The sequence below is a fragment of the Coregonus lavaretus genome (assembly GCF_964263955.1).
Source record: "Coregonus lavaretus genome assembly, chromosome: 2".
Classification (NCBI taxonomy): Eukaryota; Metazoa; Chordata; class Actinopteri; order Salmoniformes; family Salmonidae; genus Coregonus; species Coregonus lavaretus.
Genome location: NC_139989.1, coordinates 44,920,271 through 44,943,127, shown reverse-complemented (window position 1 = coordinate 44,943,127; position 22,857 = coordinate 44,920,271). Strand labels below are relative to the sequence as shown.

Genomic DNA, 22,857 nt, shown 5'->3' with positions numbered 1-22,857 from the left:
TTTGCAGTGTGAGCTTCCTGTTTAAAGCTTGCTCTGCCCCCCTCTATGATGTCACACCAATTAAGTGATGTGATTTTGATCATTTGGTTTCTCTGCAAGTGCTTAGTAACAATAGTTTGGATTTTCTCTTGTCAGACCAAGAAATAAACACATCAGGACAAAGCTGTCTCAGTTTATATTACGTCCCACCCTTTTTCCCGAATTCATATGCGAATAACAAAATGTAAGCATGAATGGCAAGTTGACAGAATAGGGTAAAAGAACTGATCACAGGTAGGCTAACAGTGCCAGTCATTCAGCGCAGACTGTCTGGTCGCATGTGCGCATTATCACAATGACATCGTTGCAGCGCCGCATGTAAACGGGTTGAAAAGAAAAAGGACATGGATACAAATATATGTAATTTCTCAATAAAAAAGACTATCATAAGAATGACGAAGCGCTGGTAATATACGCAAGTAACGCAGCCGAAGACAGGACCCAATTATTTCAGTGCATATTAGGTATTCCACGGGAAATCCATAGTTGCAGCCGTGTTCGCCATGGCTAACTCATGTGGGGAAGTGGAGATGGCGTCATTGGAATGTGCTGCCTCGAGTCTGGGTGAGAAACAATAATAGCCTACTGTCGTTGATGTGAGCGGGTAGATTTTCCATTCCATTAAAAAAAGATGGCATTTGTATAGCATTTTTTACAGCATCCACCGAGAATGAACAGCAGTACTCAGAAATCTGTAATGTAGGCTAAATACATTTTCCAGCCCCCAACCATTATAAATATAATAGGCCTACATATTATATGGGTGATAATAGGAACACAGTAGGCCTATGTCATACAGTAATTTCAAGGTAGGTTACACTTTTAGATTGGTTAGGTCAGTATAAATTACTGTAATTTGTGTCACAGCACGTGAAGCATCACCGGAGCTGGACAGTGGGGAGCTGAGGATGGTACTGGTGGGGAAGACGGGTACAGGGAGAAGCTCCTCTGGGAACACCATCCTAGGGAGGCAGGCATTCCGGGTGGACATCTCTTCATGTTCCGTAACTGGTCAGTGTAACAGACAGAGTGGAGCTGTGGCTGGGAGGAACCTCACTGTGGTCGACACCCCAGGGTTCTTCGACACACGCCTCTCCCCTCAGGAGGTGACAGCTGAGGCAGGCCGCTGTGTGGTGCTGTCTGCCCCTGGCCCCCACTCCTTCCTGGTGACCCTTCAGCCTGGCAGGTTCACTCAGGAGGAGCGGGATGCCCTGGAGTGGGTCAAGGCCACCTTCGGACCAGGAGCCCTCAGATACACAGTATTACTGTTCACCTGGGGCGACCAGCTTCAGGGAAAAAGCATGGAAGACATCATGAAGGAGAGCCAGGAGCTCCAGGAGTTTGTGAGTAGCTGTCAGGGGGGATACCATGTCTTTAACAACAGCAACAAGATAACAGACTGCACTCAGGTCACAGAGCTCCTGGAGAAGATAGATAAGATGGTGACACAGAACGGAGGGGGCTGCTACACCAATGAGATGTACCAGGAGGCAGATAGAGCCATCAGAGAAGTACAGGAGGGCATTCTGGGAGAAAGAAGGATGGCTCCATTGACGCAGGAGGAGGATGGGGTGAAGACAAGGCCAGAGCCGCAGGGACCGGAGGCAGAGCGAATGAGAAGGAGGGAAGAGGAGGAGAGGAGAAGAGAGGAAGAGGCAGCCAGAAAGAAGGCAGAGAAGTTGTTCTGGTGTGAGCTGGTGTCTGCCCTGGGGAAGGGGGCGGCAGAGGGGGCTGGAGTAACAAGCAAAGGGAAAGGGAAAGCAGTGAAAAAGGTTAAGGCGATAGAGAGGGCAGCAGCTTTGGCTACCACACCGCTGTCAATCACATCAGCTGCCAAAGTGGTGGGAGGAGCTGTGAGAGAGGGAAGTAAAGTGCTTAACAAACACCGCAAAACCCTCCTACACTGACAGAACTTTTAATATCTATTATTATTTACTGTATGGTGCTGGATTATCAGGTAGAAGATGAGGGTCTTAAATAATCAAAGTATATTTGTTTCTGTCTCTGAAGTGCAAATTAGTTTTACACACTTATTTATCACTCAACTGTGTTCTTTGAAAAATCATCACTATGACTTCATAAGGCAGGCTTGCTAAAGAGCGCAGATGCACTTTCTTCCATTGTCAGTCATAGTTGATTAAGCTATTAATGCACTAACACATGGAGGTAAATGAACAGAAAGTTAATAAGAGTTGATAGAATGCAAATTCAGTGTAATACCACTGTAATGGAACTGAACCATCATCCTTAATAGAAGCCCCAGCCCTGACATTTGAGGAAGTGATGCTATTTGTCCAGGTTGTCATAGTGCCACGAGAGTAAACAGGCATCCATTATTGAATACTCAATCGAAAAGTAAAGAGTGCTGTGAATTTTTGTAATGTTGTGAATCACTTGTGTGTGGTTTTGAGTGGTGTGAATCACTTGTGTGTGTGTGGTTTTGAATAATATAATATAATATGCCATTTAGCAGACACTTTTATCCAAAGCGACTTAGTCATGTGTGCATACATTTTTACGTATGGGTGGTCCCGGGGTTCGAAACCCACTACCTTGGCGTTACAAGCGCCATGCTCTACCAATTGAATGGTGTGAATCACTTGTGTTTTTGGTTTTGAGTGGTGTGAATCACTTGTGTGTGTGGTTTTGAATGGTGTGGATCGCTAGTGTGAGTATGCAGAAGGAGTAAACATCCTGGTGTGATGAAACAAAATTTAAAGTAATCAACACGAAGAACCTGATGAACCAGTAAAAATGCCTTTTATTGACCTGATTTACAAATGATGAAGGTTCTTGGTATTACAATGTTGATAATTACAACATGGGCACCAGAGTTGTAAAGGTTTGGCACACATATACAAATCTAGTTCATAGTATGAAGATACTTAGTTTAAGTACCTTTCCATTTTGTTGAAGCATTCATCTGCTTTTGCCAATGTAATCCTGGTCCAAAAATGTACTCAATAAATGTTGAGATATGAATGAACTCTAGTTAGTGTGAAATAACTGTTGATGTCTCATCAAATACAAAATATATTTGGTATGAACTGTGACATCACAAAAATGTGTATTTGTTTTGCTTAATAAAATGCATTACTATTAAAGGAATGGAAGAACATTGGTTCAGTCAAGAAGTGGACAGACATAAGAGTTACATACACAACAGTGCGTTCTGTATGGCATCTCCATGGACTTATTTTCATAAAGGGAAGAACATAGCATAACTCTTGACAAGGATGCCACATATCACCCATAGCAGCCTAAATGCAAGACTCCCAATACACTGCTAGGTGAAACAATGTAAGCCTTGAAGGTTGGTCACTGTTATATGTAAAAATTGTGAAAAGACAGGAAAGCAGAACAAATATCTCACAGATATACAATGTTTACACAATTTTTGATGTAATAAGACATTCAAAATATGCCATTTACTAGAAAAGGAAAATTAAGGCACAAACTGCATTGGACTACTTCAAGCGGGACAATATCTGCTTCTATGAAAGAAAATAAGGCAAGTATAATAAATAAATAAATCCCACAGTATTCAATTTACTCAATTCCCATTAACATTCAGTTCCACACACACATGCACAAAAACATAGGACAAAGTTCTTTGGTCATTTTAGGGAAAAGCACACATTCACTAAGGCTAAGCAACAAACAAACCAGGTACCAACAACACGACGGTTGCCCTCTGGGTATATACCCCCCAAGGTATACAGGGGGTACTGTGACACTGCTGACTAGTCCATTACGAAGTATAATTGGAGGGCAGAGGTGCTTTCAGTTACTGAACTGCTCAAGTGTTGCTTAGAACAGCACTGACTCTTTAGACGGGCATGGGCAGGGACATCTTTCCACTTCCTCTGAGCACTGGAGAGGGACAAAGGGAAAGAGGGAAAGGTAAAGGGGATGAAATATGTACTAGAAATATAAGACAAAGTCAAAATCACTCCCTGGCTCATGCTTACCCCTGGTAACGTAAAGGTAGAAGAAGTCACAGAAGAAGATAGTCTGCACCATACCGGACACCACAGCAATCTGGTCAAAGAAGCCCTCTGTGTGGTAGCGCCACACCCAGTTGGCCAGGTACAGGGCTCGGTAGAGACCCAGGAAGAACAGGTAGTGGGTGGTGATGGACTCTGCTTCGCCGGTCTTGGTGATCATGAAGAGCTGGGGCAAGATGGCCACTGACTCCAAGTAGATGGAGAAGGTCCACAGGATCTGTGCACCAAAGATATGCATTCAATCAAGTATGAGGTCTGACATGCACATGTACAAACACATCAAGGGACCCTCTACCAGTCAAGTTGAGACTTCTAGGTCAATATTCCCCAAAAGCAAATATTTTGGGTTTTAGTTGCCTCTCACTTACATTGTCTATCTATACCCATGATGTGATAGAATAGCTCATTATAATCTATAGGTAACAAACAAAATAAAGGAAATGCTTGAGTAAATGAGGGATACAAAGTATATTGAAAGCTGGTGCTATTAAACCATCCCATCATTCTTAGGGTCATGTATAAAAATGCCCAGTTGTCCATTATTTTGGCTACCATGGCTAGAAGACCTCTCAATGACTTGAAAAGAAGGATCACAAAGGGGGTTTAAAGGGTGTGTGTGTGTGTGTGTGTGTGTGTCTCAGTCACCAGATCGCAACCCAATTGAACACTTATGGGAGATTCTGGAGCGGCGCCTGAGATGCATTTTCCACCACCATCAACAGAACACAAATGACAGAATTCCTTGTGGAAGAATGGCGTCGCATCCCTCCAATAGAGTTCCAGACACTTGTAGAATCTATGCCAAGGCGCATTTAAGCAGTTCTGGCGGCTTGTGGTGGCCCAACGCCCTATTGAGACACTTTATGTTGGTGTTTCCTTTATTTTGGCAGTTACCTGTATGTTCAATATCTACAGTATGTATTGAACCTGGAACATTTACCTCCAGTGGGGCAAATGCATAGTTTTCCAGGAAGGAAAGCCCAGCCACAGGCACAAGCAGGAACTCAACACGGAATGAGTCACTCTCTGAGTCGTAGGTGCTCCTGAAGCGCATGTAGATCAGGTACACAGTGGCATATGCCAAAGCCAGGAACACCACCTGAGCCCACAAGACAGTGGGAAGGAGTTTAGGTTAGAACACAAATCATTGATTGGTTGGCTTCTTTGTAGGATACTATCTGCTACCTCACCTTCATGACTGTGTTGTAGATGGAGATGAAGCTAGTGAACAGGTCCAGGTATCTTGCAGTGAAGACTAATGCAAAAAGCACCTGAGACTTCCCAGAAATACCTGCAGAAACACACAACAGTCATTAATCTCGTTTATGTACACATATACACAACAATTTGATTTCATGACCTGGGGATGGCAAAGCATGATCCATGCTGATAGCTGAGGTAGAAAGCAGGCCAGGGTGCGACTCCCAAAGCAAATTAGGCTAGACTGAACAATATGCCACGTAACATTCTTGTGGGTCGAAGTGGACAAGTCAAAATGATTTACTCTCTAACCACAAAATATTGCAATGTATTGTAACCAATTATAATCGAGGCGCGTTGTTACATTGTTGCAACAAAGTAACAAATGCACTGCTGTGAGCGTTGCAGACCAGTACTAGGAGTGTGAGGTCAACTTCCCAACTGAGATGGACAGATACATTTCTTCTTCACTGTGTCACCTTGCCTGGATACCACGGACGTTAGTTGAAGTAGGCCTATGTAGCGAACATAGAGCAGCAGAAACATTCAGTTTGAGTCGTCAGTATGAAAATGTATGCACTAACTGTAAGTCGCTCTGGATAAGAGCGTCTGCTAAATGACAAAAAATGTACAAAATGTACAAATGTCAGGCAATGTGTCCCCAAGTTTGTTAAACAGATATTAGGCCTATGCATGAGCAAGTCTATAAATCATTAACAGCAAGACTTCCCTGTGAACAACTGCATATCAAACAGTCCCACTGTCAACATACCGGCACAGGATTTGGACCTCCATATCTTCATAAATAGAATGATGATAGCAATGAGATGGGACACGTCACCGGCTAGACGGAAGATATTCATAGTGTTGTTTTGGTATTCCAAAAAGAAAGAGCCGAAATATCGGTAAAAATCTGTAAGAATGAGACCTCCAAGTAGTCTTCAGGCGAAGTCAAAACAATAACGTATGTAAAATGAGACTAAAAAAAGCCCAAATAACTCCAATGTTCCCAAATGTTATGTCCTCTTGTTCTTTGGAAATCACAACAAATGCTCATAAATGTTCATTCTAGATATTCTGCATAGATATTCCTCTACACCACTGTTCGCAAAGGGCTGGAAAAGTTAGTCAGACCTCTGGCGGTGACGTGGCTGACAGTTTCTGCAAAATCCGTATTGCCTCTCTGGCGCTCAAATTACAGTGTAGGCTGCGATTACCATTATGTTTTTGCCTTTATATTCTTGTTCACCAGTTAAGAAGAAGCCTACTGTGTCCTAACCCATGCCACATACACTAAAAGTATGTGGACACCCCTTCAAATTAGTGGATTCAGCTATTTAATCTACACCCGTTGCTGACAGGTGTATTTAATCAAGCACACTGCCATGCAATCTCCATAGACAAATATTGGCAGTAGAATGGCCTTACTGAAAAGCTCAGTGACTTTCAACGTGGCACCGTCATAGGAAGCCACCTTTCCAACAAGTCAGTTTGTAAAATTTCTGCCCTGCTAGAGCTGCCCCGGTCAACTGTAAGTGCTGTTATTGTGAAGTGGAAACCTCTAGGAGCAACAATGGCTCAGCAGCCAAGTAGTAGGCCACACAAGCTCACAGAATGGGACCTCCGAGTGCTGAATCACGTAGCATGTAAAAATCGTCTGTCCTCGCTTGCAACACTCACCGAGTTCCAAACTGCCTCTGGAAGCAATGTCAGCACAATAACTGTTCGTCAGGAGCTTCATGAAATGGGTTTCCATGATCCGAACAGCCTAAGATCATCATCCGCAATACCGAGCGTCGGCTGGAGTGGTGTAAAGCTCGCCGCCATTGGACGCTGGAGCAGTGGAAATGCGTCCTCTGGAGTGATGAATCACACTTCACCATCTGGCAGTCCGACGGACAAATCTTGGTTTGGCGGATGCCAGGAGAACGCTACCAGCCCCAATGCATAGTGCCAACTGTAAAGTTTGGTGGAGGAGGAATAATGGTCTGGGGCTGTTTTTCATGGTTCGGGCTAATCCCCTCAGTGAAGGGAAATCTTAACGCTACAGCATACAGTGACATTCTAGATGATTCTGTGCTTCAAACTTTATGGAAACAGTTTGGGGAAGGACCTTTCCTGTTTCAGCATGACAATGTACTCATGCACAAAGCGAGGTCCATACAGAAATGGTTTGTCGTGATTGGTGTGGAAGAACTTGACTGGCCTGCACAGAGCCCTGACCTCAAACCCATCAAACACCTTTGGGATGAATTGGAGTGCAGACTGCGAGCCAGGCCTAATCGTTCAACATCAGTGCCCGACCTCACTAATGCTCTTGTGGCTGAATGGGAGCAAGTCCCTGCAACAATGTTCCAACATCTAGTGTAAAGCCTTCCCAGAAGAGTGGAGGCTGTTATAGGAGCAAAGGGGGGAACAACTCCATATTAATGCCCATGATTTTGGAATGAGATGTTTGAGGAGCATGTGTCCACATACTTTTGGTAATGTAGTGTACTTTGTCTTACATTTTTTCACCTTTTTGTTAAACTTCAATACAAAACACACGGTTTTCAGAGTCCTGACCATGTTTAACCTTTTATTTTTAGCGTTCAACTGTTCAAAATGATAAGGTACAGACCAATACACATTATGACAAGTGAGAGCTCGTCATTTTGTTTCCATGTTTTGTGTAGTGCTTTGAACTACTCACTATCTCCATTTCCCTGGTTCAACTCTTCATCCCTCTATATTTACCTCCTCCTCCTCCTCCCTGCCTACCCTACAATCCTCTTAAATATCTGAATCATCGTCAAAACTAATCACCAACCTCTTCTTGCTTGGCACCCCTCACCCTCCCTTCCTGGTCACCTGCTCCTAAATTATTGTTCCTGTGTCCAGCAGTGTGATTATAATCCACTCCCTCTGTCGTTCTGTCTGTCGCAAGTCACTGCCTTCCATCATTCCCCCTTACCGAATGGAAAAACTTCCCCTGAGCATCTAAGTGTTAAGTCCTGAACTAATAGCAGAGCAAAAGCATGTCTGTACGTTTCAAGGGGACAATTGTGAGTGTATAGTTAGTTGTGTGTTCTAGTGTCTATATGGTCACATAGGCAGTATTCTTCAATGAGATTACTTATTTGCCAAATATATTGTTCTGGTAGTACTGAGTTATTACCTCATTATGTTTGTTGTAAAGATAGACATTGAGCATACAGTATATGACCTGTTCATAAACATGTCCAACTGTACTATTACAAGTATGAAGGGATCAACATTAGATAATATAAAAGTATATGAAGGGATCAACATTAGCAATAATATAAAGGTATATCTAATTCTAATCACAAAAAAAAGGAAAACCACTTTAAATTGATTTAGATGTGACTTTTTTCACCATTATACACCTGTCATGGTCTCTGGCTGCCAGGAGGACAGTATAGAGGGTCAGACAGAGTGACCAGACAGGCTACAGTAGGATCTGAGGAGAAGATGACCACAAGATGTCTCCTCTGTGTGTGTATTAATAGCCAGTAATCAGCCCTGGGTGTCAGATTAGTCCCCATAACCTTTTGATAGGCACACCTTCCTTCATTACAGTATACAGCTCAGCTGAGTCAGTGGCCAGCTACATATCAGGAGGAATATTTTGCATCTTAAGCTCTGGATTTCATTAACACACCTCAAATGCTCATACTATAGTACCTTTTCTCCAAGCTCCTGTCGCCCCGCAACATCCATTCTCCATCTCTCCTCAGCCACTCTTCAGTCACTTCTTGGTACCTATCTCAGTCCACCCCCTCACTCCTCTTCTCTGAGCCTGTCATATGGACAGACATACTCCCACCTTCCATTGAGGAGGAGAGCGTATTGAAAAGATGCCCCCTCTGCTCTATAATTTAGGAGCAGAGAAAAGGGAGAGAGAAGATTGTAAAAGGAAATGGTTTCCATAGAAACAATTGGGCTCCACCCATACCCAAGATAAGGAACACTGCACTGGCATACGTTTATGGGTTGTTTCCAATTAGGTTAATTATCTGCCATTTATTTTCAATATTACAGCAAAAACATGTCAAGTTATGATGAGAGCTCGGTGCAACTTCAGATTTCACACTGAGCATTAGGTCATATCTATGGATGAAGTTCAGACAAACCCCATATACACTACCGGTCAAAAGTTTTAGAACACCTAATCATTCAAGGGTTTTTCTTTATGTTTTACTATTTTCTACATTGTAGAATAATAGTGAAGACATCAAAACTATGAAATAACACATATGGAATCATGTAGTAACCAAAAAAGTGTTAAACAAATCAAAATATATTTTATATTTGAGATTCTTCAAATAGCCACCCTTTGCCTTGATGACAGCTTTGCACACTGTTGGCATTCTCTCAACCAGCTTCATGAGGTAGTCACCTTGAATGCATTTCAATTAACAGGTGTGCCTTGTTAAAAGTTAATTTGTGGAATTTCTTTCCTTTTTAATGCGTTTGAGCCAATCAGTTGTGTTGTGACAAGGTAGGGGGGGTATACAGAAGATAGCCCTATTTGGTAAAATACCAAGTCCATATTATGGCAAGAACAGCTCAAATAAGCAAAGAGAAACAACAGTCCATCATTACTTTAAGAAATGAAGGTCAGTCAATATGGAACATTTCAAGAACTTTGAAAGTTTTTTCAAGTGCAGTCGCAAAAACCATCAAGTGCTATGATGAAACTGGCACTCATGAGGACCGCCACAGGAAGGGAAGACCCAAAGTTACCTCTGCTGCAGAGGATAAGTTCATTAGAGTTACCAGCCTCAGAAATTGCAGTCCAAATAAATGCTTCACAGAGTTCAAGTAACAGACACAATTCAACATCAACTGGTCTCCCGAGTGGCACAGTGGTCTAAGGCTCTGCATTGCAGTGCTAGCTGTGCCACTAGAGATCCTGGTTCGAATCCAGGCTCTGTCGTAGCCGGCCGCGACCGGGAGACCCACGGGGCGGCGCACAATTGGTCCAGGGTAGGGGAGGGAATGGCCGGCAGGGATGTAGCTCAGTTGGTAGAGCATGGCGTTTGCAACGCCAGGGTTGTGGGTTTGATTCCCACGGGGGGCCAGTATGAAAAATAAAAAAATAATGTATGCACTCACTAACTGTAAGTCGCTCTGGATAAGAGCGTCTGCTAAATGACTTAAATGTAAATCAACTGTTCAGAGGAGACTGTGTGAATCAGGCCTTCATGGTTGAATTGCTGCAAAGAAACCACTACTAAAGGACACCAATAAGAAGAAGAGACTTGCTTGGGCCAAGAAACACGAGCAATGGACATTAGACCGGTTGAAATTTGTCCTTTGGTCTGGAGTCCAAATTTGACATTTTTGGTTCCAACCGCTGTGTCTTTGTGGGTGAACGGATGATCTCTGCATGTGTATTTCCCACCGTAAAGCATGGAGGAGGAAGTGTTATGGTGTGGGGATGCTTTGCTGGTGACACTGTCTGTTATAATGATTTGTGATACAAGATTCATTAATGTATGTAAAACTCATAAGATGTATGTGAGGGAGAGAGGACAAGGACACGCCATGTGTTATAGAGGTCACTAGTGAGGGACAGAAGGTCTGAGTGCCAAGATAGATTGGGGGTCACTTGTCATATTCTTAGAAGGTGTACGTGAGGGAATGGCCAGGGTGACACAATACCAAGTATGGGGATGATATTGTGGTAGATGAGTGACACTCAATGATGGTTGGCAGATGTTGGACAGAAGTAGATCGGGAGAGCATTATATAAACTGAGAGATTTTGTATGGAAGTTATTCATATGACAAGAGGCTATGCCAGTCATTGAATCCATTATTGTAACCATTAAATAATGTCTGAATGAACTCTCCATCTGTGTCCCATACTCTCTTGCATCATGAACTTCTCGATAACAGAAACTCATCATAACACTGTCTGTGATTTATTTAGAATTCAAGGCACTCTTAAGCAGCATGGCTACCACAGCATTCTGTAGCAATATGCCATCCCATATGGTTTGAGCTTAGTGGGACTATCATTTGTTTTTCAACAGGACAATGACCCAACACACCTCCAGGCTGTGTAAGGGCTATTTGACCAAGAAGGACATCAGCTGCATCAGATGACCTGGCCTCCACAATCCCCCGACCTCAACCAAATTGAGATTTTTGGTTGATTTGGGATGAGTTGGACCGCAGAGTGAAGGAAACGCAGCCAACAAGAGCTCAGCATATGTGGGAACTCCTTCAAGACTGTTGGAAAAGCATTCCAGGTGAAGCTGGTTGAGAGAATGTCAAGAGTGTGCAAGGCTGTCATCAAGGCAAAGGGTGGCTATTTGAAGAATCTCAATAAAAATATATTTTGATTTGTTTAACACTTTTCTGTTAACTACATGATTACATGTGTTATTTCATAGTTTTGATGTCTTCACTATTATTCTACAATGTAGAACATAGTAAAAATAAAGAAAAACCCTTGAATGAGTAGGTGTTCTAAAACTTTTTGACCAGTAGTGTACACTGTCATGGAGTTCATAAAATGTATTTCACAAATAACTGTTCTCATAAATATGGTGCCAAATCAAGAGAAAAAGAGAACAACTTTACAATACTACACTTTATAAAGTGTCCTCTTATGTAAAGGAGTGAAGATTACCACTCCAAGTGCACCAGGTCTGGCAGAGTGCCTTAGGGGAGTGTATGACTGTGGTTGGAGACTAACATGCATTGACAGTGAGACTGACTGCACTGGCAGAGATAATGGGCTGGAAACCAGCCTGAGAGCCACTGTGAGTGGGTAAAATATTCAAGGAACTGAAATGATGGTTTATTCTATACAGAGTTCAATACGCGATTTAGTGGCAAAATTCAGTCCAAGTAGCTTGGTAGTGTATTAACAAGGTTATAACAACTTTGATACCCATTTCTACAACTACTTCATATTAATCTCACCACTATTATTCCAATGAGACATAGATTCGAGATTCAGTCATCAGTAAAATGAGAAGGGGACGCATCATTTAACGCCTACACATATATATAAAGACGTGAGGGAGACATAATCAAACTGACAAGCACCCCCTCTCCCCCTCGAACCCACACACTTTTCACAGAGTAAATTGACACAGCAATTGGAGACTCCAGTGCACGAGTCTGTCGAGGAGAGCGCGCACTGACCGGATTACAGGAGACAGGAGTCAGTTAGAAGGTAGCAGAGGACAACAAAGGATTAAAAAACAAAAGGGAAAAAAACAATAAAGATATGCAAAAATGTGTGATTTATGTTAAAGGAATATGAGAGTGGAAACAGAACAGGATAGAACAATTGCCGAAAGACAAGGCGCACAACAGCGACTCTTTGGGTTACACATCCTTCATTTCAAAGAGTGAGTGGACTATTCAGAATTCAGGTTACAATTCAGAAGTGGATCTAAACAACAAGCAAGCTGCACAACAAAATAACTTGTTGTTTTTAAGGTGAGTAAGCCTGGCCTATTTATCAATTATCCTAAATCATAACCTAAAATGCGTAAAGGTCCCCAGTGTCCAATGCACATTACAATGTCAAGACGTTTGTGGTGGGAAATAGGATTCACAGACTTGACGAAGTGAAAATGCATTTTTCACAGCCTTTAAAAAATAATTTAAAAAAAGATAATGTACAAATAATGAAGCCTAGTTCTGAACCCAGTGAGAATCAAATGCCTCTTCTATTTCATGGTTACTGGAACAGCTGCCATTTCTCACCTGGGTATTCTACTATTGATAAGATGCTTAACCTTGGTTTAACTGAGATAAAAAAATATTTAAAAAAATATACATTTAATTTACAATAGTGAACTTGGTTATTTGGATATCTCCTACTAAATACTTGACAATAATACCTGCTCAAGACATTTGCATGAGACACTTAAACACTACCATTCCCCATTAAAGTTTGTCCTTCCATCAATCTAGAGCTCAATGAGGCACTGCGTCACCCAGTCCATAGTCATACACATCAAGGAAACTGCTGTGTAGGGATAGAGCAAACATGTACTTTATTATACAGTTCAATCTTATTTCATCTCTAGGGCATCCAGGCATCAGTCATAGTCATCCGCTGTTATGACAGTAAAACCTGCTCCTCTGTAGGTTCATTTAGTCTGTGTTTGAGGTAATCTCAATGTTTTGTTCACAAACTGAGAGTGAATTAACCCAGGGTTTACAGACACATTCAGAATAATGGATTACATCCAAATGTCAAAGTTACAGTAAATATGTGCAGAGGATATTGTCGATAAAGGATGGATCTGTAGAGTAGCCTACAGCACACCAGAGCAATAAACAGGAGACGGGGACAGGGAGGGATATATAAATAAACACAGGGAACAGAAGCTCATGAAAATGAGAGGAAAGTTGATGTTGTAATGAAACGGATAATCCCACAGTTAACTCTGTGTGGCCAGGCGATCCTTACTGGTAAAACTCAGTTGTGATTCTGCATCTGTGTTCTAAAAACTGGGATTTAGCAACGATGAAACAAGTTATTAACTTTTTCCACATACAAAGCCAACACCACCTTACCATATAATTCCCATATAATTAGAATTTTCAGCACATTTCTAAAACAACATTTATACAGGTTAAAATAATAATAGTAATACAATAGAAATAGTAATAAAATGAACAAAGCAGAGGATTCACCCCATTTAGCTGCAAAAAGAATGACATTGATCTACTTTGCCCTTCATTATGTAACACTTTCCTTGTTTAAACAGACAGTCCTCAGTTGAAGCCATGCATGCAATGGTCGTGATGACTGGGGTTGATCAATCACTACTTAGTAGGGGGCTGTTGTTGACTGACCCTAATTAGGGTACACTACCCTAGCTGTAAACAGTAAACAGACAGAAAAGGTTCCAGATCGTTCAACATGATTGGCACGCAGGGAGACAGGAATTGATCTGTTACAAATAAAGGGTGATGGGAATTTCTAGACTGTCAGATGTCAGTTGGTCATGTTTCTTTGACATTATAATAATATAATATGCCATTTAGCAGGCGCTTTTATCCAAAGCGACTTACAGCCATGTGTGCATACATTTTTACGTATGGGTGGTCCCGGGGATCGAACCCACTACCCTGGCGTTACAAGCGCCATGCTCTACCAATTGAGCTACATTAGACAGTGGCTCATGGAAGAAAGAAATGCTTTAATTTGTTCCACTGTAGGAATGATATCAATAAACCTACTTAGTGAAATCTTTGAGAGCCCAGACTGGATTGATCAACTGAATTTCTGGCTTGTTCGTGGAACTGACAAGATTAAAATAGTTTATTATCATCATAATCTAATTTGACCAGACAAAGTTTTGCATCTGAATGGATTCAGGAAATTTACCAAAGCCAGAGAAAAGTAAAGGTCAACATAGACAAACTCATTCACACTGTACCGCCAACATTAATTACTGCTGTAACAGGCTCTTATTAGCCACGTCATGTTGTATAATTCAATTATACAATCCCAAACCCTGCATCTGGTATTTTGTATTCCAAAAAAGCATTTTTTATTTTCACTCAGGATGCGATATGGGCTTTAACTGTAGCATATTGAGAAAAAAAGGAACTTGTGGTTGGGTCCACCTTTATTCTTCTATTTTCTTATTAGTTTCCTTGTAGGCCTACATCCCATTGTTTTCTCATCAACAAATACAAACAGTTTACATAATGACAACAGGAAACACACTGCAACCAAATCCTACCCATTTTGAACAGCCATCGATAGGTTAATATGTGTACTGTTTCTTTTATACATCTCAGAGAGGACTGCTTCGGCCCACCTATTCTCCTATGTGTTTGAGATCAAATCAAATCAAATTTTATTTGTCACATGCGCCGAATACAACAGCTTATCATGAAATGCTTACTTACAAGCCCTTAACCAACCATGTAGTTCAAGAAATAGAGTTAAGAAAATATTTACTAAATATTTTTTAAAAATAAAATTATATAAAAGTAAAACAATAAAAGAACAATAACGAGGCTATATACAGGGAGTGGCCAGTCCGGGTGGCCATTTGAGTAATTGTTCAGCAGTCTTATGGCTTGGGGGTAGAAGCTGAAGGAGCCTTTTGGACCTAGACTTGGCGCTCTGGTACCGCTTGCTGTGCGGTAGTAGAGAGAACAGTCGGAGTCTTTGACAATTTTTTGGGCCTTCCTCTGACACTGCATAGTATATAGGTCCTGGATGGCAGGAAGCTTGGCCTCAGTTATGTACTGGGCCATACGCATTACCCTCTGTAGAGCCTTACGGTCGGATGCCGAGCAGTTCCCATACCAGGCGGTGATTCAACCAGTCAGGATGCTCTCGATGGTGCAGCTGTATAACTTTTTGAGGATCTGGGGACCCATGCCAAATATTTTCTGTCTCCTGAGGGGGAAAATGTGTTGTCGTGCCCTCTTCACGACTGTCTTCGTGTGTTTGGACTATGATATTTTGTTAGTGATGTGGACACCAAGGAACTTTAAACTCGACCTGCTCCACTACAGCCCCGTCGATGTTAATAAGGGCCTGTTCGGCCCTCCCTTTCCTGTAGTCCACAATCAGCTCATTTGTCTTGCTCACATTGAGGGAGAGGTTGTTGTCCTGGCACCACACTGCCAGGTTTCTGACCTCCTCCCTATAGGCTGTCAGATTGCGTCAATTGTGGATCTGTTGGGGCGGTATGCGAATTGGAGTGGGTCTAGGGTTTCCGGGATGATGGTGTTGATGTGAGCCATGACCAGCCTTTCAAAGCACTTCAAGATATGCCTTAACATGCAGTAAGGACCCATATGCCAAATATAATGTAATCCTGCTCCAGTGACTACCCTGGGATAAGTATGATGTGGTTTAGGAGAAGTCCTGTTCGCATCTTAATCCTTCCACAACACTGTCCGCCACCGGCACCGTCTTCCCTCCTTTTCTTCTCCATCCATATGGGATTAGTGTGTGGGAAATCTGAACGAGGTCACTCTATTTAGATCTACCTTTCATATCACTTGTTTGAGACTAGAGATTAGGAGACTATTAATCTGCAATTTAAGAGATTACAGGTTAAGAATGGCCTTGCCAGACAAGTACACATAAAGATACAGTAAAGGAAGCCCCCCTCCATAGCCAACACACACACACATACACACACGCACACATACACCTCCTGCTCGAGAGGGATTAAGTATCTGTCAGTGTTGTGTAACAAAGATTATCATTCAGACGATCTCTTCCCAAAGTTAAGTCTATCTATGCACTCATCATCTCCTTACACTGTGATGATGAGTGACTGTTAGATGTAATTTTGTTAAACCTCTGTGAATCAGTTTAAGATGTGTTCTGTTTACTCTTGAATCTTTCCCTCTCTGTGACTCATCCTGAAGAGCTCTTACCAGCCCCCTCCACCATGTCTCTAGTGGCTTTACCGTTTTGCTCCATCCCCCTCGCTTCACCACACAGTCACCTTCCAAATTCCACAGTAAAGGCTTCCTATGGAAACCGCTCGCTGTTAGTCACCTGCAGCACTGCATCTGTACCTGTCTCATTTCAACTCCTGTAACCAAAAAGTGATCACCATCATGATTACTCCGGCATTGACAGATTTGATCTTCAGTGTAATCCTGCATCATGTCCTCAGTTGATGTTGCCTTCCTGAACCAGGAGTACCTGTGGGAGAATGCACAACATAAGACCACTGGGAAGTGTGAAAAACTTTGATAACAATCCTAACAATGTCATTGTATTGTAAATTCAGTCATTTAGAGAGAAAAATATATGTCAATGTTCTTCCAGACAATTCCATTGGCAACCATGTTTGGCTTTGTGGACTGTTACATAGATCCTCACATCTGGCGGTTGATCTGTCAGGAAAACTGGCCTTGTCGTGCGAAGGTCTCAAATTATGTAGTTTCACAATTACACAAAACCTTTGTATGTTTTCACAAAATAAAGCTACAGCTATTACCTGATCTTGGATTTCTAAGTGTTTCGTATCGTAGGTATTATGATGCAAGGATTATGAGAGGGATTTATTTTATTTTGGGGCTGAGAATTACGTAATGACAGAAACAACCCTGAGCCATTTTCTAACATTGTGTGATGCTAGGAAATGTGAAGATCATTGTGGAACCAAGTTGTTTAGTTTCGTTGAAGTCTTTATTTAGCGCCGACATGAAGTAATGGCAGGTGTGTTTCCTCTATAAAGAGACAAATAACACAACCAACCACAGAGATGTATTACCTCAGGACTGAACTCTTACTTGAAGATATATGTGTGTAACTCAAAAACCGGGTCACATCAAATCATAGTTCTCTCAATAAAATATGCTCACACTAAATCAGTTACGAATGTTGAGGGTTAGTTATCAAAATCTGTGCAAAATAATATGGTGATGCACAGGTACAGATGTAGGATCTTAATTTTAGCATAATTTTTTTGGCTGAGAATTTTCCTGAGCCACAGGAAATGCAGTGAGCTTTGTGATTTCATACATTCACTGAAAACCTGTACTAACACACAGTTATATTAACAGTATTCCACTTTTCATGTAGGCTCATTTTGACCAGCTAATAGCCTAACCACCAATCAAGCAACATTATGGACTAAATGTTGGAATCCTTTTGCTGCAGGATTATTTTGCTGTGATTATATAGGTAAAATAAAGATCCTACACCTGTACTGTATAGGAATCTTGGCAAAATGTATAATCTTTCTCCCTGTAGTGGTCTTCACCGGGGATGCCATCCATGCACACATTGACAGTTGCCATGCCGATACCAAATCTTTCGCAGTAGACTACTGAGTCCAGCCTCCCACCCCACTTATAGACCTACTGACCACCTGATGATCACTGGTGCCATGGGAACAGCACGGGCCAACAGGTGAGGACACCATGACAGGAAGCTGTCATACCTGTGTCATACCCAGTGGTGTAAAGTACTTAAGGAAAAATACTTTAAAGTACTACTTAAGTCGTTTTTGGGGGTATCTGTACTTTACTTTACTATTTATATTTTGGACTACTTTTACTTTTACTTCACTACATTCCTAAAGAAAATAATGTACTTTTTACTCCATACATTTTCCCTGACACCCAAAAGTACTCGTTACATTTTGAATGCTTAGCAGGACAAGAAAATGGTCCAATTCACGTACTTATCAAGAGAACATCCCTGGTCATCCCTACTGCCTCTGATCTGGCGGACTCACTAAACACACATGCTTTGTTTTAAATGATGTCTGAGTGTTGGAGTGTGCCCCTGGCTATCCGTAAATAAAAAATACAAGAAAATGGTGCCGTCTGGTTTATACTGATTTATACTTTTACTTTTGATACTTAAGTATATTTTAGCAATGACATTTACTTTTGATACTTAAGTGTACTTAAAACCAAATACTTTTAGACTTTTTCTCAAGTAGTATTATATTGGGTGACTTTCACTTTTACTTGAGTAATTTTCTATTAAGGTATCTTGACTTTTACTCAAGTATGACATTTGGGTACTTTTTCCACCACTGGTCATTCCTTATGTCCCCAAAGCTGACAATGCTTCTCCTTATTTGAGTTATTACAGGGAAATGGACAACCTTAGCTCGCCAGTGTACATAACTTGAATATCAAATTAATGGAACCAAAATAGTACAACTATTAAAAATGCAATTAGTATATGGTTGAATATAGTTTCCTGATCAATGGAGCACTATAAATTGGTCAATATAATGTCTGTATGTCCCAGTCAACATAGGCTGCCAAGAGACTTGGCTCAGGTATAATCCCTAAACCCATGATGACCGCAATCCCTCTCACATAGCTAAACACAACTCACCTTCCCAGGTTATCCTTTCCAAAGGAGAGAGACAGGTCAGTCTGTTCAATATTAAGAGGTTACCAGAGGTAGGTCAAATGGTCTTGAGGAAAGTGAGAAAGCATATTTTTATGCTACCTTTGTATTCAGGAAGGATACCCTTATAGGACTGTAATGCATTTCTCATTCACAGCATATCCTGTCTAAGTGCGGTCTTAATGCATGAGAGAATGTGAGTCATACATTATGTCTCTCTCACTGTGCAGAGTTGGCAAGCTATGCATAGTCACTGTGTCCTGTAGGGCACACTGGTAAGAACAGATAGTCCAATGAGATTATGGACACTGTATTTAAACCTCAACTCTTCCTGTTCTACACCCTCTCTCAAACCACTCTCACATCTCTTTCTTATTTATCCATACTTTCCCCATTTGTTAACCCAACAGGTACAGCTTCGCAGCATCAGATGAGGAGGGCCTGAAGATCTCCACACTTGGGCTCCACAACGGCCACAGCTCGCCAAATAGCCGGTTCCACTCCCCTTGTGGCACATCCGGAGGAGATAAGATATCAGGAGCCATAGGTCATAGGATGAACAATTACAACGGAAAGATCTCTACCACAGGATCGAGCCAACTAAGAAGTCGCTTCGTCAAGAAAAATGGGCATTGCAATGTGGTATTCTCTAACATGGAGGAAAAATCACAACGTTACCTGGCCGACATCTTTACCACCTGTGTGGACATTCGCTGGAGACACTTACTACTCCTCTTCTGCTCAACATTCCTGTCGTCCTGGATGTTTTTTGGAATAATCTTCTATGCAGTTTCCAGAGCCCATGGGGATTTTGACGAGCACCCTGGAATGAGTTCTTCTTCAGGGTTGGAAGGGAATGGGCTTGGGTTTGGTGAAGTTGAAGGGGTGCAGAAAAAGTGGCAGCCATGCCTCCTTCATGTGGAGGGCTTCGTCGGAGCCTTCCTATTCTCCGTCGAGACCCAGACCACCATTGGTTATGGGTGGCGCTGTGTCACTGAGGAGTGCCCTGTGGCAGTGATCACAGTGGTGGTCCAGTCCATAGTGGGCTGCATCATTGACTCCTTCATGCTTGGCACAATCATGGTAAAAATGGCACGCCCTAAGAAGAGGAACCAGACCCTGCTGTTCTCTAAAAACGCTGTGATTTCCCTGCGCGATGGCAAGCTGTGCCTCATGTGGCGGGTGGGTAACCTGCGTAAGAGCCACATCGTGGAGGCCCATGTGCGGGCACAGCTCATTCGACCCTACATCACGGCAGAGGGAGAGTTTATCCCTCTAGAGCAGAGGGATCTCAATGTAGGCTACGACGAAGGCATAGACAGACTCTTCCTGGTTTCTCCTCTGGTTATCGTCCATGAGATCGACGAGGACAGCCCCCTGTATACTTTGAGCCGGGCTGATCTGGAGTCGGATGACTTTGAGATCGTAGTGATCTTGGAGGGTATGGTGGAGGCCACCGCCATGACCACCCAGGCCCGCAGCTCCTATCTGGCTAAGGAGATCCTATGGGGGCATAGATTTGAGCCTGTGATCTTTGAGGACCGAACCAAGTATCAGGTGGACTATGCTCGCTTCCACAAGACCTACGAGGTGCCCTCCACACCCCACTGCAGCGCCAAGGAGCTCAGTGAGACGGCCAGCCGGCCTGCCTCATCCACCTCCTCCCACTTAGTATTCCCAACCAGCCCCAGAATCACCCAGCACCTCGCAACCCCCCACTCCCCCAGCGCCTTCTGCTATGAGAATGAGGTAGCACTGAGCTGTGGAGAGGACGAGGAGGAACTGGATAGGCAAAAGGGAAAAGACAGGGAGGAGGAAAGGAGGAATTCAGGTTCTGTAGACTTTCATAATTTGTTTCAGGACACAGCCACAATGACATCCGGCAGCAACGTGCTGTGCGTTTTGGACATGGACAATCAGATGGATTTTGACATTCTACAGACTACCATTACTCGTGATCCACTGACATTTAAAAGTGAGTCAGGAATCTGAGGCAAAGGGATGGCACCCTCAGACCCTTTCCAAACCCTATATTCATATAGACCTACCTGTAGGTCTTGAAGAGAGGTCTTCCTTTTGTATTTTGCACGTTTTGCTCTGGGTTTAGGCTAAGGTAGTGGTCCTACTCTGCACACCTCACCCATATGTGTACCTCAGTTGGGCTGTGGGACGGTCACCTAGAGAGATCATTACACATGAGATTGTATGAAATCTTTACTTTTATAATGGTGTAATAGGAAAGGAACACCAAGAGATGAATGGACCGTTCCAGTAGAGAGCTGAGGATGAGACAAATAATGACATGTTGAGACGTGTGTAATGAAGGATAAACAGACATTTAACCAAAGGAGGACTTCTGCTTCAGAAACTGTCTCAGAAGGAAATATGCAGGGAAGATACCCAGAAAATTTGAGTGACATTCAAGTAGATAGGTATGATGTTTATCTACATAGTCTTATTACATAGTTTGTTTAATTTGGACATGATACATGATATTTTGATGTATTATCAACCAAAACATAAAATGAATGGTGATATGAAATAAATATGTAATATGAATCATACATGGGTTCAAATACTATATCAACTCTCAATTCAGGTGTGCAATATAATAGACAGGATCGTTTGCTGCTTTCTACTATTTGCACTATTTTTCCTCAGTCAACTTTTAATCTGAGCCTCTTTGCTCCCTAATTTACTACTGTACACACATTGTTTTCATAGTGTCTTTAGCATAGATCAATGAATAACTTATCGGTTGTTACTGTGCGTAATAACAACAATATAATGACCAATGCAATCATTGAATAATCCTAGCTAAGGGACTTATTGTCTGAAATCCAGTTCTTCATTTGCTGGAGAAAAAAACGAGGTCTTTTCATTTTCCAGAATTGGATAGCTTTTTCTAAAAATGTTATTAAAGCCCTGTTTTTGTTTTGCAAAATGAGCATGAATGTAACATAATGGCAACTCCCTCTCTCTCTTCAGTGATTAGTAGAGAACTTATCATAAGTTACTTATCTGGCCTCTCATGTCACCTTTAAGACATTCCCTTTCCTGATAGATACCTTTGGGGAATCATCTGAAAGCAGTTCTCTTTAGAACTTGAGATCTCATAAAGATTGATTTTAGAGAGACTGAATTTAGAAACATCTTGTGTATTCCAAAGTTTCTATATTTCATCTCTTTCCCACCAAGTCAAATATAACCAACGTTGTCTTGTTTGTTGGGATATGGTTTGTGTATGAAATTACTCAAATTGTTTTTCTGACCCTTGAATCTCATGCACCTTTGCTCCTATTGTGTGTAGTTGTCTGAAAGATGTACATGTACCTTGACTGTTTCCTGCACTACACTGCACCTGTTTTCCTCTTCATCATTTTCTAACATCATTTTGTTATTGCATAACTTTTGACATTTTTACATCTGCAAAATTGTTTGTAAAGATTATGTAAACTTGAATGTGTGTGTGTGTGTGTGTGTGTGTGTGTGTGTGTGTGTGTGTGTGTGTGTGTGTGTGTGTGTGTGTGTGTGTGTGTGTCTGTGTCTGTGTCTGTGTCTGTGTCTGTGTCTGTGTCTGTGTCTGTGTCTGTGTCTGTGTGTGTGAGAGAGAGAGCACTGGGCATTCAGTATGACAGTATGCTTTTCAAATCAAAACTTGCACTTTTTAAAATACCCAGACCTTTGTGACAGTTGAGGCACATGGGAAAAGTTGCTAACACAATGCAACTGGTACTTTATATTTTTATGTTAAACAAAATTCCACAAT

The 22,857-nt window shown here is 42.0% G+C and overlaps 3 protein-coding genes across 3 annotated transcripts; 2 read left to right on the top strand and 1 right to left on the bottom strand.

Moving 5' to 3' along the window:
- Nucleotides 1-542: 542 nt before the first annotated feature.
- On the top strand, nt 543-1,946 carry LOC311105255 (GTPase IMAP family member 9-like; the record flags this gene model as incomplete). The annotated part of the gene is made up of 2 exons (XM_084147344.1): nt 543-603; nt 907-1,946. The coding sequence occupies 2 exons, from the start codon at nt 543-545 to the stop codon at nt 1,944-1,946; spliced, it is 1,101 nt and encodes a 366-aa protein (XP_084003470.1).
- A 1,471-nt stretch (nt 1,947-3,417) lies between these two features.
- LOC311105263 (ER lumen protein-retaining receptor 3) lies at nt 3,418-6,374 on the bottom strand. Its single transcript, XM_084147356.1, has 5 exons — nt 6,019-6,374; nt 5,237-5,337; nt 4,987-5,145; nt 4,011-4,263; nt 3,418-3,912 (listed from the first exon to the last, which is right to left on the bottom strand). Exons 1-5 carry the CDS (start codon nt 6,107-6,109, stop codon nt 3,869-3,871), a joined length of 648 nt encoding a protein of 215 aa, XP_084003482.1. The 5' UTR covers nt 6,110-6,374; the 3' UTR covers nt 3,418-3,868.
- An 11,716-nt stretch (nt 6,375-18,090) lies between these two features.
- Nucleotides 18,091-21,080, top strand: LOC311105214 (ATP-sensitive inward rectifier potassium channel 12-like; the record flags this gene model as incomplete). Its single annotated transcript, XM_084147277.1, has 2 exons — nt 18,091-18,128; nt 19,499-21,080. 2 exons carry the CDS (start codon nt 18,091-18,093, stop codon nt 21,078-21,080), a joined length of 1,620 nt encoding a protein of 539 aa, XP_084003403.1.
- Nucleotides 21,081-22,857: the final 1,777 nt, after the last annotated feature.